Genomic DNA, 12,500 nt, shown 5'->3' with positions numbered 1-12,500 from the left:
GCGAAAAATCCGGGTGAATGCGTAAGTATACTGCAGGGGATGGAACGGCTCATAGCTACGGTTGGTTAATTACTTGTTGTTTTACAGGATCAGATGTTGTACGAAACAATTCAGGAAGCGCTGACGGTCCACTTCCAAGGACTGTCGTACCGTGAGCGTAATGCAGGAACACGTATCGATGCGCACATGAAGGACAAGGGTTTCAACAATCGTATCGGTATCAATCCGGATACCGGGTTCGTGTTCGGTGGTAACAATGCCAACTGTGGTACGTGGATGGACAAGATGGGTTCTTCGGATAAGGCAGGTAATCGGGGTGTGCCTTCGACACCACGCGATGGTTCGGCCGTGGAATTGGTTGGCCTACAGATGGCTGGCCTTCGTTTCATGCAGCAAATGGCGGAACACAAGGTTATTCCGATTACGTCGGTCGAACGAACGTCCTACAATGGCACCAAAACGGTGTGGACGTACAAGGATTGGGCCAACAGGATTGCGGCCAACTTTGATAAGGAGTTCTTCGTCGATGAGGCCACCGAAAGCTCGTACGCGAATAAGCGTGGCATATACAAGGATACGGTTGGTTCGGAGATTCCCTGGACCGACTTCCAGCTGCGATGCAACTTCCCGATTGCCCTGGTGGCCGCTCCAGAGTTGGCCGATCCGAAGCGTGCATGGCGTGCGCTGGAGAACGCCAAGAAGTATCTCCTCGGTCCGTTGGGTATGAAGACACTGGATTACGAAGATTGGGGTTACCGTGGAAATTACGACAACTCCACGGATACGGATGATAAAACGGTGGCACACGGAGCGAACTATCATAATGGTCCGGAATGGGTGTGGCCTATTGGGTTCTATCTGCGTGCGCGGCTGATCTTTGCCAAGGCGAACGGTCTGCTGAAGGAAACGGTGGCGGAAACGTGGAAAATCCTGCAAACCCACCTGAACGAACTGCAACGTTGTCATTGGCGAGGGTTGGCCGAGCTGACGAACGAGAATGGTGCATTCTGCAAGGACTCATGCCGAACGCAAGCCTGGAGTATGGGATGTGTGCTGGAAGTGGTCCATGATCTGGAGAAGTACGAAAAGGAACTCTAGAAATGCAACGGATTGCCGCTCGCCTTGCCTAATACTGCCGCTTACGAGCGAATTACTGTGGCCGGTTGCGACACTCTTTGCACACTCCGTTGTGCGTTTGTCGTCCACAGTCCACGATGCAGCTCGTCGTGGAAAAGTATTGCGAGATCGTGCTCTTCTTTGCTTGCTGTGGGTCACTAGAATCCCTGATGGCGGCTTGCATCTTGCTCGTAGTCGTCGTCGCCATCGTCGTACCTCCCGTATTGTGGAGCATCAGAGTCTTTCGAGGCAGCTCGTTGTACCAACGATTCACATCGGCACCGATCAACAACAGGCAACGGTTCAACGGTGGAATGATCGCTTTCAAGATGTAGTAATTAGCATTAATTTTGAGTCCCTCGTTCGCTAACACCTCGTCGGGGCTACGCACGAGCCGAATCAGCGGTACCAGTGGTGGTCCGTTAATGATCACGTACGGTACACGCTGACCTCGCCGAGGTTCTCTCCGTGGATCGGTTAGCTTCCACTTTCTAGAAAACAAGGGGGAAAACAAGCGATAAGTGTTCATCCTAAAATCCTTAATCTCATCAAACCTACCTTGTGAGTTCAAGTGCCGGTACGCAGGCACCCGGTTTGTAGCCATCCTCGCCGCGGAACTCTTTGGCAAATATAAAATCCTGTAAATTGACGCGCCCTTCGAGGATTTTCGTAAACTGACGGCAGGTGTACTGCTTCACCTTGGACACGTCGCACGTTTCGAACAGAATGCGGAGTACCTTCTCCAGCATCTTGGCCACCACCGGGCATCCATCGCGGCGCACCGTTTCGATGCCCTTCGCTTCGTACGTCGGTTTCTCCTGATCTGCCGATTCGTACATGTATCCTACGTAGCGTTTCTTGGTCTGCAAACAAATTGAACTTCAAGTAGGATCTTGTTGGGATGCACACGTGGGCTTTCACTCCTGATAAAGCCCCAGGGGCCGCTAAGTGGCCGGTGGCACAATTGCGCAAGCTATCGTTTGGAGTCCTATAAATGCCGTCCTAGGGAATGTCCGACTTTTCAGTGACCAATCAAGTAGTTTCGACGAGAAGCGCCATCATGAAGGGATTGATTTATATAGCGTCCATCGTTACACTCGTCCAATCAGCGCGAGTACGGATCATCCAAGGAACCATAGCTAGCGATCACGAGTTTCCGTATCAGGTTTCGCTTCAATGGAATTTCAACAACGGTTCAAGGCCAAAACACTTTTGCTCGGGTTCGATCCTGAATCCAAACTGGATCCTCACGGCGGCCCACTGCGAAGGAGGCTTCACACGTGACGGATGGACCGAGGTAGTGGCCGGTGTGAAAAATATTGCTATCGAAGATTCCGCAGAGCAACGACGGAATGTATCGCGTTTCGTGCAGCATGAACGTTACAATCCGATGACGCTTCAGAACGACATCGCAGTGGTTGGTTCTGTTGGCGCTTGATCGCACCACCAGCGTCTACCTTGGTCTGTCTACAACATTTCTCTTCTATTTTTAGCTGCGTCTATCTAAAGCGCTGCATCTTAACGACCGGATCAAGACCATCACTTTGGCTACCGGCGATAGCGTCATCGTTGATGACACTATAAGCAAGTTCGCTGGCTGGGGGTCGATATCCGACACCTGGGATGACGTGTTCCCCGATGAACTGAGGGTAAACTATCCCGTGCAATGCAGTCGGGAACGTATTAACAAAGGAATTTGTTTTACAGAAAATTGATATCGGACTGCGCTCGCTGGAAGATTGCCAAAAGGTTCGTCCAACCGTCGATGCCACCAGGGAAATCTGTGCCGGTGGGTATCGCAATGTTTCCGGTTGCACGGCAGATTCCGGAGGCCCGTTAACGGTCCAGATTGATGATAGTACCGTACAGATTGGAGTTTTTTCGTACGGAGAAAAGCCATGCAAAGCAAGACTCCCGATCATGTTTACGCGCGTTGCATACTACAACGAGTGGATTCAGCGTAAAATTGAAAAGAAAATCGGCAAACTGTTGCGCTGGAGTGTGTGATTTACAATAAAACTGTATTCCGATACTTACCTGCAAGATCGATGGTTGGTAGACTTTTTCCAGTTTCAGCTTCACGGGAGGTGGATTTTGAGCCGTCACGGCCGCAGCAATCTCTTCGCCAATCTTAAACGCTTCCGCCTTGTTGCGCCCGGGACAGAGCACAAACAGTGAGTCCGTATCGCCGTACACCACCTTCGCACCCCATCGTTCCGTCTCTTCGACCAGCTTGATCGCACGTTCGAGAGTTTCGCGTCCCTTGGCCACCACGCTGTCCCCGATCTCAACACATGGCATCCGGCCACTGAAGTTGGCCGCCGTGTAGCCGTACGTTACGTTGGCTATCAGTTTGAGACCGAGTTGCCGCGAGTGGAGTACTCGCTGCAGGATCGTGTTGTCCTTGTGCAGCTTCATCGACTTCTTCACCATTAGGCGGGTATTGAGTATCTCACTCAACATACGCGGCAACACCCCTTCGCGGACACGCTTCTTCACAAAAGCGATGCCGCATGGTGAGCAGGTGATGAGGTTCTTGTCAAGCAGCACTTGTAGCATCTTGCGCGGTACACGGAGATGTGAAGCGCCGAACTCAAACTCCCGTACCGACCTGAAGTGATCGATTTGAGAGCGACGAATTAGCAAAATCGAGACCGCAAAGAACAACCACAGAGGCCAAGGATACTTACTCCTCTCCTACACCCAAATGCTCGATGCGTCCCAAACAGGTGGAGAAGCAGTAGTTGTAAGCAATGATCACGCTCGGATAGAGACTCTGGAAGTCCAGTACGATGATGGGATCGGCGTAGAAACGTGAATTGGGCTCCATAATAAGCGGCAGATACTCGGGCGCTCGCATATGCGCCCGCTGTTGTATGCTAGGTGAAACGGACACAAAGTTGCCAGGTTTGGCGATCCGCAGCATCATGCTTTCCACGCGAAACTGAGATCCACGTGAAAGCACCTCGTAGAACTGTATGCCAAACAGTTTGGCCAGCTCGGCCGTACGACCAATCAGATCGAGCTGGTGCAGTATGGCAAAGTTACCGTTTACTCGCTCGAGGTAATAATCGAGGACGATCCAGCGGGTGCACGGTTTGGACCAGACTCGTGTTAGCTGGCGAAAGGAGTGGCAAGGTACGCGCCGATGCAGGATATGGTAGACCACATTCTCGAACGTGTACGACGTTAGTGCGATTTCGTGTCGCATCAGACGCCAAATGTCCAGCAGGATGCGCCCGGGAATTTTGAGACCCGCACTGTACTCGTGCATTTCGAGTAACTCCTGCTGCTCTTCCTCGGATACGTGCACCTTTTCCAGCGTGGGCACTCGGGACAGCATCTTCATGAGGTTCATCTCCAGCACGTATCCCCGCTCGATAACGTAACCCCAGGAGACGCTCTCGATCTCGTATCCGGTGAAAATGTCCGGATCCCAGAAGGCGATAAGAAGCAAAAACTTCTCGTACAGCTCGCGCTCACCCTGCACGACGACGACATCGGCCACATAGGGACACTGATTGTACTTGTAGCCCGGAGCTGTATTGCCATCACCACCTTCGCCGGTGGTGGTTTGTTCCTGATTCAAAATGATCCCACAAACGGAGGATGCCCTCGGATGGTCCGGTGGTACGTCGTTCTGGATACGGTAAAAGATTGCTGCGATCGGATCAGTGTTCGGATTCGGTCGAAGATCACCTCGCGTCTGCACGTGAATTTCAAGCGACAGTATGGTAAGGTAGTTGTACTGTAAGAGTTAGAGTTAGAAGAAGAACCCAATCAATAGAACCGCCGCTTTCCAACCCGATAAGCATTTCAGATTAGCCATAGAACTGTGATAGGGCTGCATAATCAAGAGCGGAAAGTAGAGAGGACAAACGCAACAAAACCAAACACAAACCCACAACAAGGATTAGCACGCTTACCTATAAGTGGCACAGAGAAGTGGGGATAGATGAGTGGCCAATGAAGAAATCAAGCAATTCAACTGTTAATACACAAATGCAACCGGTCACAAGAGCACACGCTAGTACTCTTACAATCTTATCGGATAAGCACATCCACTCCGGATAGGTGGCGCGTGTTTCCCAATGGAAAGCACATGGACAGGAATACCGGGATTATGTTCAAGATCTGTGACCTACTGTGCATCGCGCGCTAGTGCTCCCACTATAAAGCATTCTCCCGGGGCACCAAGCAGATCAGTACCACACAGATCCCTCAAGCAGACACGCGATGGCAGGACTACGGTTTGTGATTCTTCTTGCCCTGGTGGCGCTGGTCGCTGCCAAGCCTTCCTCGACGCGCATCGTTGGGGGCGAGAATGCCGTTGAGCACGAGTTCCCGTACCAGATTTCGCTGCAGATCAACTACCACAAGCCCGGAAGGCCCACGTTCCACTTCTGCGGTGGTTCGCTGATCGCCGAACGGTTCGTGCTGACTGCTGCTCACTGTGTCCCCGAGGACATCCCGGCAGGTGCAGTCCCGGAGGCCGTGGCTGGAGAGCACGACTTCACGCAGTTCGATGAATCCGTGCAGCGCCGAGCAATCGTCGAGTTCATCGTGCACGAAGGATATTCGGGTGGCATTGGACCGAATGATATTGCCGTGTTCCGTGTCGATCGTCCGTTCCATCTGAACCGCAACGTGCAGTTGATCAACCTTCCGGAACCGGAGGCATTGCCAAGTGGTCTATGCATCATCAGTGGCTGGGGATCTACTTCGTTCTCTCCGTTCCCGACCTATCCCAGCATCCTGCAGGTTGAAAAGAGCTCTTCCCGTATGTTTCGTGTGTTCCATTGCTAACTACTTGCTATCGCTTTTACAGAAAACGACCATCCCCATCTTCGATCTGGAAGCATGCCGGGAGATTTACATCACGCAGAACATTGCCGATAGCAACATTTGCGCTGGAACGATCGAGGGTTCGTCGAGTGTGTGCTCTGGAGATTCTGGCGGTCCATTGGTGCAGATTGAATACGATGGCTCGTTCGTACAAGTCGGCACGGTTTCCTGGGGAGGCATCCCCTGTGGTGGCTACAGGAATCCGGGAGTGTTTGTTCGCGTTTCTTCGTTTATTGATTGGATTAATGATAAACTTAACAACTGAGTGCAGTGCCAGATCCCGCCACTCGGTTCTAAGGTGATGGTTATTCTAAATAAATTCTGAAGTTTTTGAAGCATTATTCCACTCTTGTTTGGAGTTGTTCTTCGTGCAATTTCAACTTATATTAGCCAGGTCACTGGAGACGATGCACAAACATAAACGTACATACAAAACACACATAGTAAAAGATAGAGCATTCTACTGCTTCCCACTAATCCACTTCCATTTCCAGAGAGCAACGGAGCAATGTTCAACTCACCTCGCAGGTATTGTTTGGCTTTGCATTTTGCAGGTTTTCATAGTCCACCTTGAAACCGTAAGTATTGTTCAGTGGAGTCGCTACCGAGATGTTGGCATTGCTGTGTTCCACTAGATCCGATTGATCGGACGGTGGCAGCGTTAGTGGTGATATGGATGGGTAATGCCGCTGCTTGCCGGGGGATTTTGGGAGGTCCTTGAAATAAGAGGAACCAATAAGCTTAGTTGTTTGAGTTGAGTCTCTTGAATTTATTCATCCAAAATACAACTATCACCTACCGATTCTTCTAGCATTATTGGCGCCGCACTCTCCCCAGAAAGTGCACATAGCAGCTGCTCGTCAATTTGTGATGTATCGATTACGTCGTCATCGTCAGCAGCTGGAAAATCAGATCCTTTATAATCTCCTCCATTGTTTCTATCCCGCTGCGATGCTTCTTCTGACTCCTTGAGCGACGAAAGACGACCGTGGATCAGTTTCTTCTGAGTTAGACGTGCGCTATAGCCTGCCACCTTCAAGTTGTTGGAAGGGGCATTGGATTGATTTTCCGGCGCATCCTGCGCATCGTTCGTTTCTTCAGATGGTGATGTTAATGAATTCATGGCCATAATTTTGGACACGAGCGTTTTAGGATGGGATCCATTCGTTGGACCACCCTCGGTATCACCCGTTGTCACTAGTACGCTCAAATTTAGCGACGATTCACTATCGATCCTTGTCTCGGCCGACAGAGTTGGTGCACCATCATCGTTCGATTGCGTCTGCTCTATGGCCATGATGGTTTCCGCTTTCTTCACCTTCACCGGGCTATCCATTTCAGGTGCATCGACGGTTGGATTCTCTTCGCTTTGCCGACCGCGACACTTTGCCGTGATCCATAGCTTTGCATCCGCGCAGCTCGGAGGAAGATCCGAGGGGGTTATGTGGACGAGAGCATCAGAGACTAGTAATTCCTTTATTCGGTCTCCACTCGGACACGACCCGAGTACCTCGTGAATGTCATCCCCGTAGATGCGCTTCAGGTTATTGTATCGCAAGCTATTCAACGATACCTGGCCGCTGATTGAGCTGCGAAACTCTGTCACATCATTCAAACTGTTCCCCGGAATATGCAATACCGTGTGACCGACCTCTTTCTTGCCAGAAACATCGTCTGGATCACTGTAAAAAGGCGTTGGATTGACCACGGCCGGAATTTCGAACGTTTCTATAGCCTTCAGTGCTTCAGCATAGGTCGGGGCCGTTGTGTTAGGTGTGATCCACACGTTTGCTCCTGCATCTTCACCATCGTCCATCGGGGAGATTACACCGAAGCTCTCATCATCAGAGTCCATATTAATGTCATCCAGCTCACATACCAACGTTTTCTCACAAAAGCTTTGAATGTTTGCATCCTCTTCCTCTTCCTCCTCCTGTCCCGATGCAGCAGTACTTTGCATCGTAGTATCGAGCTCAGCCCCTTTATCATCGTCGCCAGAATCGCCCGTTGTTTCCAATACTCCATCCACTTGACCCCCGATTGCAACTGGTTTATCTACTGCCGTCCCATTTTCCATATCCGTTCCATCTCGCTCAACCACGTCCTCAGACTTATTAGCTGCTGTCGATTGTTCTGGATCCTTTTCCATTGGCTCTGGGGTATTATTGTCAGGCATATTGTTTGTCGATTTCGTAGAGTTCTCGGCTTCCATTACTTCATTCTCCGGCTCGACTGTGTCTTTTGAATCTCGGTCTCCAGAGCAATTATCAAGCGATTCCGCACTATTATCTTTGGACGACCCTTCGCCGGCTAATGAAACAAAATTTGAACCCGGCGGCATCAGAAGTGGCTTTATCAACACCTTCGGCGACAGTCGAATGATGTTTTTGAACTGTTCAGACAAAACCAGCTCCACTTCTTGTGGTTCATATTTCAGGCGCTTAGGCTTCGGCGGTCCGTGTTTCGGTTTCAACGACAGAAGGGACTTGTTCAGACGCTTTCCTCGGTTGCTTGATGCCGGAGATTGCAGCTGGTAATCGTATGGTAGTTTATCCAAACTGCAAACAGAAATGAACCACGGGATTAATATTTCCGAAAGAAACACAGTCTGGTCAACGATGGAACAAAGGAATTACCGGACATAAACTTCCTTCAAAGGGATGTTAGGTTTGGTGGATTCTTCATCCGTATCTGGGGAACTGTTCTCCGCCGGCAAACGATATTCACTTGAAATGTCTAGTTTCGGGAGGCTGCGAAGAGAAGGATCGATTTACTACAGAAAAATACAAGAAATTCCATCATCAAGTTACCTAATGACACACTGTTTCAGTGTGTTTGGTGAGGAGGCTTCGAAGTCTGAGAGCAGTAGACCTCGCTTGAATTCGTCTCCGTCGAAAGCAATAGGATTAGCGAAGGAAACTCGGCGCGGTGACTGTTTGGAGGCGGATTCGTTAAGATGCGAACGAACTCGCTTGGCAACCGAATTACCGTCCGCATCCGGTCCGATGCTCTTTCTCTCGCGTTTGGATGTACGAGGAGAAAAGGTATCATCGCCACCATCCAGTTGAGGAATCAGTCCTCCATGTACCAGCAGCAAATCTCCACTGTCGCTTAAGTACTCTGCCGTGCCATCATCAGCATCATCATTATCCGCAATATTTTGTTTCTGCGTGAGGTCGAGTAGAAATTCATCATCGGATGAATCGAAGCTGGCATCATGCTCCGAGTGTTCGGTCTTTTCATTCAACAGACAAACAGTTTCCAGGTCTCCACATAACGAAGCGTTCAATCGTTTGTTGGCTTGCGAGAGGTTTAACATCGTCGGCATGGCGCTACGACTGATTTCTCCGCTCCGTTGCGAAAGTGGTGCCAGCAGACAGTCTCCTTCGAAATTGTGATTCTCGTTTTCTTCCAGTGCCCGCATCATTTCCAACACTCGCATATCTTCATCGTCCAACGTTATATCCAGATGCTGCGACATCGATAGGATCTTCTCTTCATCCACCTCGCAGCTGGAAGTATCAAAGTGGTAGCTCATCTGGGAAGAATAAAGGCTCTGGCTGCTATGGTTGCTTCTAGTATGGTTCGCGATGAACGATGCGTCCATCAGATCTTCACCCTCCGCTACCTCCGAAGGGTAGCCCGAGCATGGGACCTTTTTCCGAGATTCACCCTCCGCCGGTGCCGCTTGCTGTTTCATCAATTTCGAGACGAGCAGAGCTCGATAGAAACGATCGCTTTCCGTGACAACTTCCGCCGTTGGACCACTGTCTTGTGAAAGATTGAGTCGTTCCGGTTGCTCCATTCCGTACAGTCGGCGTCTTGCCTGCTCATCGGCCCATATGGAAGCGATTCCCGGATTTGCGAATTCGCTCGTGTCCCTGCGTTGCGGTGCACGGTTTAAGATAGCCGTGGCTAGCGCATCGATCTCGTACTCCGATGTTGACATTTTCGGTGGCTCGGAGTCGTCTTTTCGCTGGCGAAGTCCTTTCGATTCCAGATTCAAGAAGCTCATACCATACAGATTGTAGTCGATGAAGAACTGCAAGATGTAGGGCACGTGCGTCTCGAGAACTTGGTAAGTGGTTGAGAGGATGGCTCCGTTCATCAACAGCTGCGTTGCCTTCCGTACCAGCAGCGGATTGAACAGATAAATCTTCAGAAAGTGGTGCTCCTGCTTGTGGTACCCGTAGATCGGACTGAAAGAAGGAGAAGCGAGTAAATTAAACGAATCCTAGCACACTGCGATTTGCATACTCACATTCCTTTTACGAGCGAGATGTTGAAAACGTGCGTAGTCCGCGAGTTGGCCTGGGCCAGCGAAACGTTAAGGGCTTTGTCGAGTGCGGTGGCCAGTTGGTAGATGCGCTGGCCTACCACCAACCGATCGGACACGGATCCCTCGTAGGGGACGTAGAAATACGGAAACACTCCGTGGATGTGGACGCAGCTGTGAACTCCGGCCGAGCTGGATCCGAAAAGCCGGACGACGGGAACTTGCTTGATCTCTGTCCCGCGGAACTCCGAGCGGCAGACGTCGAACTGCGGATCTGGCTTGGCCAGATAAAAATCGACGCTCACTATTCGGATGGAGCTCGTTTCTTCCGGTTTCGGCATGATGCCGGTGCAGCAATACGGGAAAAATTAATTATTACAACAGAAATACACGCAATATTTTTGCCGCGCACAAAAAATGCCACTGCCTTGTCGCTATCTCGCTCTGGCGCTTGGGAGTGAGTGAGAAGGCAAGACGACACTAGCGGACTCTACCGGAAATTTCGCGAACTGTCAACGTTCCGTTTATAAGTCCGGGTCAAGCGGGTTTTTCCGAAAAATTCGAGTCACCTTGAAAGGACCTCGAGCAGAAACAAAAACCGCTCGAAATAAAGGGACTTTTTGAAAATCGAGCAGCTTTCGGGCGGTTTTTTCGTTTTTTTAATTTCTTTCGAGCAGTTTGCGTAAAGTAAAAAAAAACAAAAAACAAAAAAACAGAAAACAGTTCGTGAAGCGAGAGGCGGATTAATTTTGTGGAAAAGTAAGTGAATTTCAATGGATCCCTTAATTCTGGCGCTTCCCTCCGTTTCGTAAAGGTATTCTGCGATAGGAAAGAGTGCTGGTTATGTGATTCCTTTCCCCGCAGCAGGCGAAACGGCCTCAGTTTCCTGGGATCTGGGTTTTGGCCGGAGATTTCAAATTTCGCGCCCTCGAAGGCCGTTACTGGAGAAGTTGTTCCACAAATTTGCGTTAATTAAGTTCATTAACTGAGCTATTGTGCTCTGCTGATAGCATTCCCTTCTAGGTGCAAGTGTCCCTGACCCTCAGGGCAAATTCTGTTTTGGCTGTCGCGAGGAGAGCGGCACGTGAATTAAATTTAGCCCACATTCGTGGCGTGGTGGTTGATGGCTCCCAGCTGTCCTCAAGCCCCAAGGCGTGGTGTACCCAACAGAAGAAGAAACCTGTTTGTAATCAATTCCGATCGCATGCAGGCTCGTGCCGATCAGCTGTTGGCTGCGAATGCAATCGATGCCGTTGTTTTTCCTTGCCATTTCCTGTAATCTTTTGAACTCCATGGCGCCTCCGGGCGATAACGAGGCTGGCAGCCTGGCGAATGCGATTAGCGGGTGCCGCGACTTAGTAGTGCTGCATCCGTTGGTCCGGCTGCGTGTAGTATGTCCGTAGTACCCCGGAGACTCTCCAGTGCCTTCACTTCCCTGGTTCGCATTAGGCCTGATTCCGGGTCCACCGATCACCTGCTACATTTTCCTTTTCGTTTACTTTCAGAGTGTAATCGAAGAAGTGACGGAACTCAACGCCATGGCTGACGGAGTGATCTCGATAAAGCTGGCCATCCATGACTCCAACCTAGGAGAGGGATCCCTTTATCGGTTGAAGAAGAACTCGCTGGTACACGTTCATCCCGGTGCCTCGTTACTAGGCCGTCGGGTCGCTCTCTACTGCAATTACCCAGCAGACGGCAAGGAGTTCGATCGGAAAGCATATCGCCGACTGGACTGGTGCTCAGCGGCCGGTGCTCCGTTGGAACCTTCGTCGGCCGGATCAGAGTACACGTCGCTCAAAGACATCGACTACTACTGCAATGTGCACTTTACGCAATCGGGCGCATACCATTTCTACGCCCTGTACGAAGAGTGCTCGGAAGCGGGACCAAAGTCGGGTCTCTACGTACAGATTGAACCGCATCTGACCGTTGGAAAGGGTGACGAGGCCACACATCTACCGCTCGATGCTATCCGTTGTCAGACGGTCATCTCGAAGCTGCTCGGACCACTCGGCACGTGGGAAGCGAAGTTGCGTGTGGCCAAGGAATCGGGCTACAACATGGTCCATTTCACTCCCATCCAAGAGCTGGGTGGCTCACGATCCGCGTACTCTCTTCGTAATCAGCTGAAAGTCAATCCCGACTTCCACGATGCCGGCAAGAAAGAGGTCTCGTACGACGATGTGGCGGTCGTTGTGCGGAAAATGCGCGAAGAGTGGAGCGTGGCCTCGATTTGCGACATTGTACTCAACCACACGGC

The 12,500-nt window shown here is 50.7% G+C and overlaps 2 protein-coding genes across 6 annotated transcripts in view; one reads left to right on the top strand and one right to left on the bottom strand.

Annotated features, from left to right (window-relative positions):
• Positions 1-12,500, top strand: part of LOC125952759 (glycogen debranching enzyme) — a 21,570-nt gene that overhangs the window by 4,675 nt on the left and 4,395 nt on the right. For 2 of the 5 annotated variants that reach the window (XM_049682451.1, XM_049682448.1), the window contains exons 5-6: positions 1-21; positions 88-1,098. The exon at positions 1-21 is cut by the window's left edge and continues 635 nt beyond it. In XM_049682451.1, the coding sequence (XP_049538408.1) occupies positions 1-21; positions 88-1,098 (1,032 nt within the window). Of the gene's footprint in view, positions 22-87; positions 1,099-10,926; positions 10,997-11,576; positions 11,676-11,742 lie in introns of those variants that run through there. The other 3 variants (XM_049682450.1, XM_049682447.1, XM_049682449.1) reach the window with 3 other exon arrangements.
• Positions 1,151-10,650, bottom strand: LOC125952755 (DNA polymerase zeta catalytic subunit-like). Its single transcript, XM_049682439.1, has 9 exons — positions 10,223-10,650; positions 8,772-10,160; positions 8,598-8,711; positions 6,761-8,519; positions 6,483-6,677; positions 3,807-4,864; positions 3,154-3,727; positions 1,675-1,979; positions 1,151-1,607 (listed from the first exon to the last, which is right to left on the bottom strand). Exons 1-9 carry the CDS (start codon positions 10,576-10,578, stop codon positions 1,151-1,153), a joined length of 6,207 nt encoding a protein of 2,068 aa, XP_049538396.1. The 5' UTR covers positions 10,579-10,650.

Source organism: Anopheles darlingi, chromosome 2, assembly GCF_943734745.1.
Source record: "Anopheles darlingi chromosome 2, idAnoDarlMG_H_01, whole genome shotgun sequence".
NCBI classification, from domain to species: Eukaryota; Metazoa; Arthropoda; class Insecta; order Diptera; family Culicidae; genus Anopheles; species Anopheles darlingi.
Note: the sequence above shows the minus strand (reverse complement) of the source record. Positions and strands in the feature narration are given on the sequence as shown.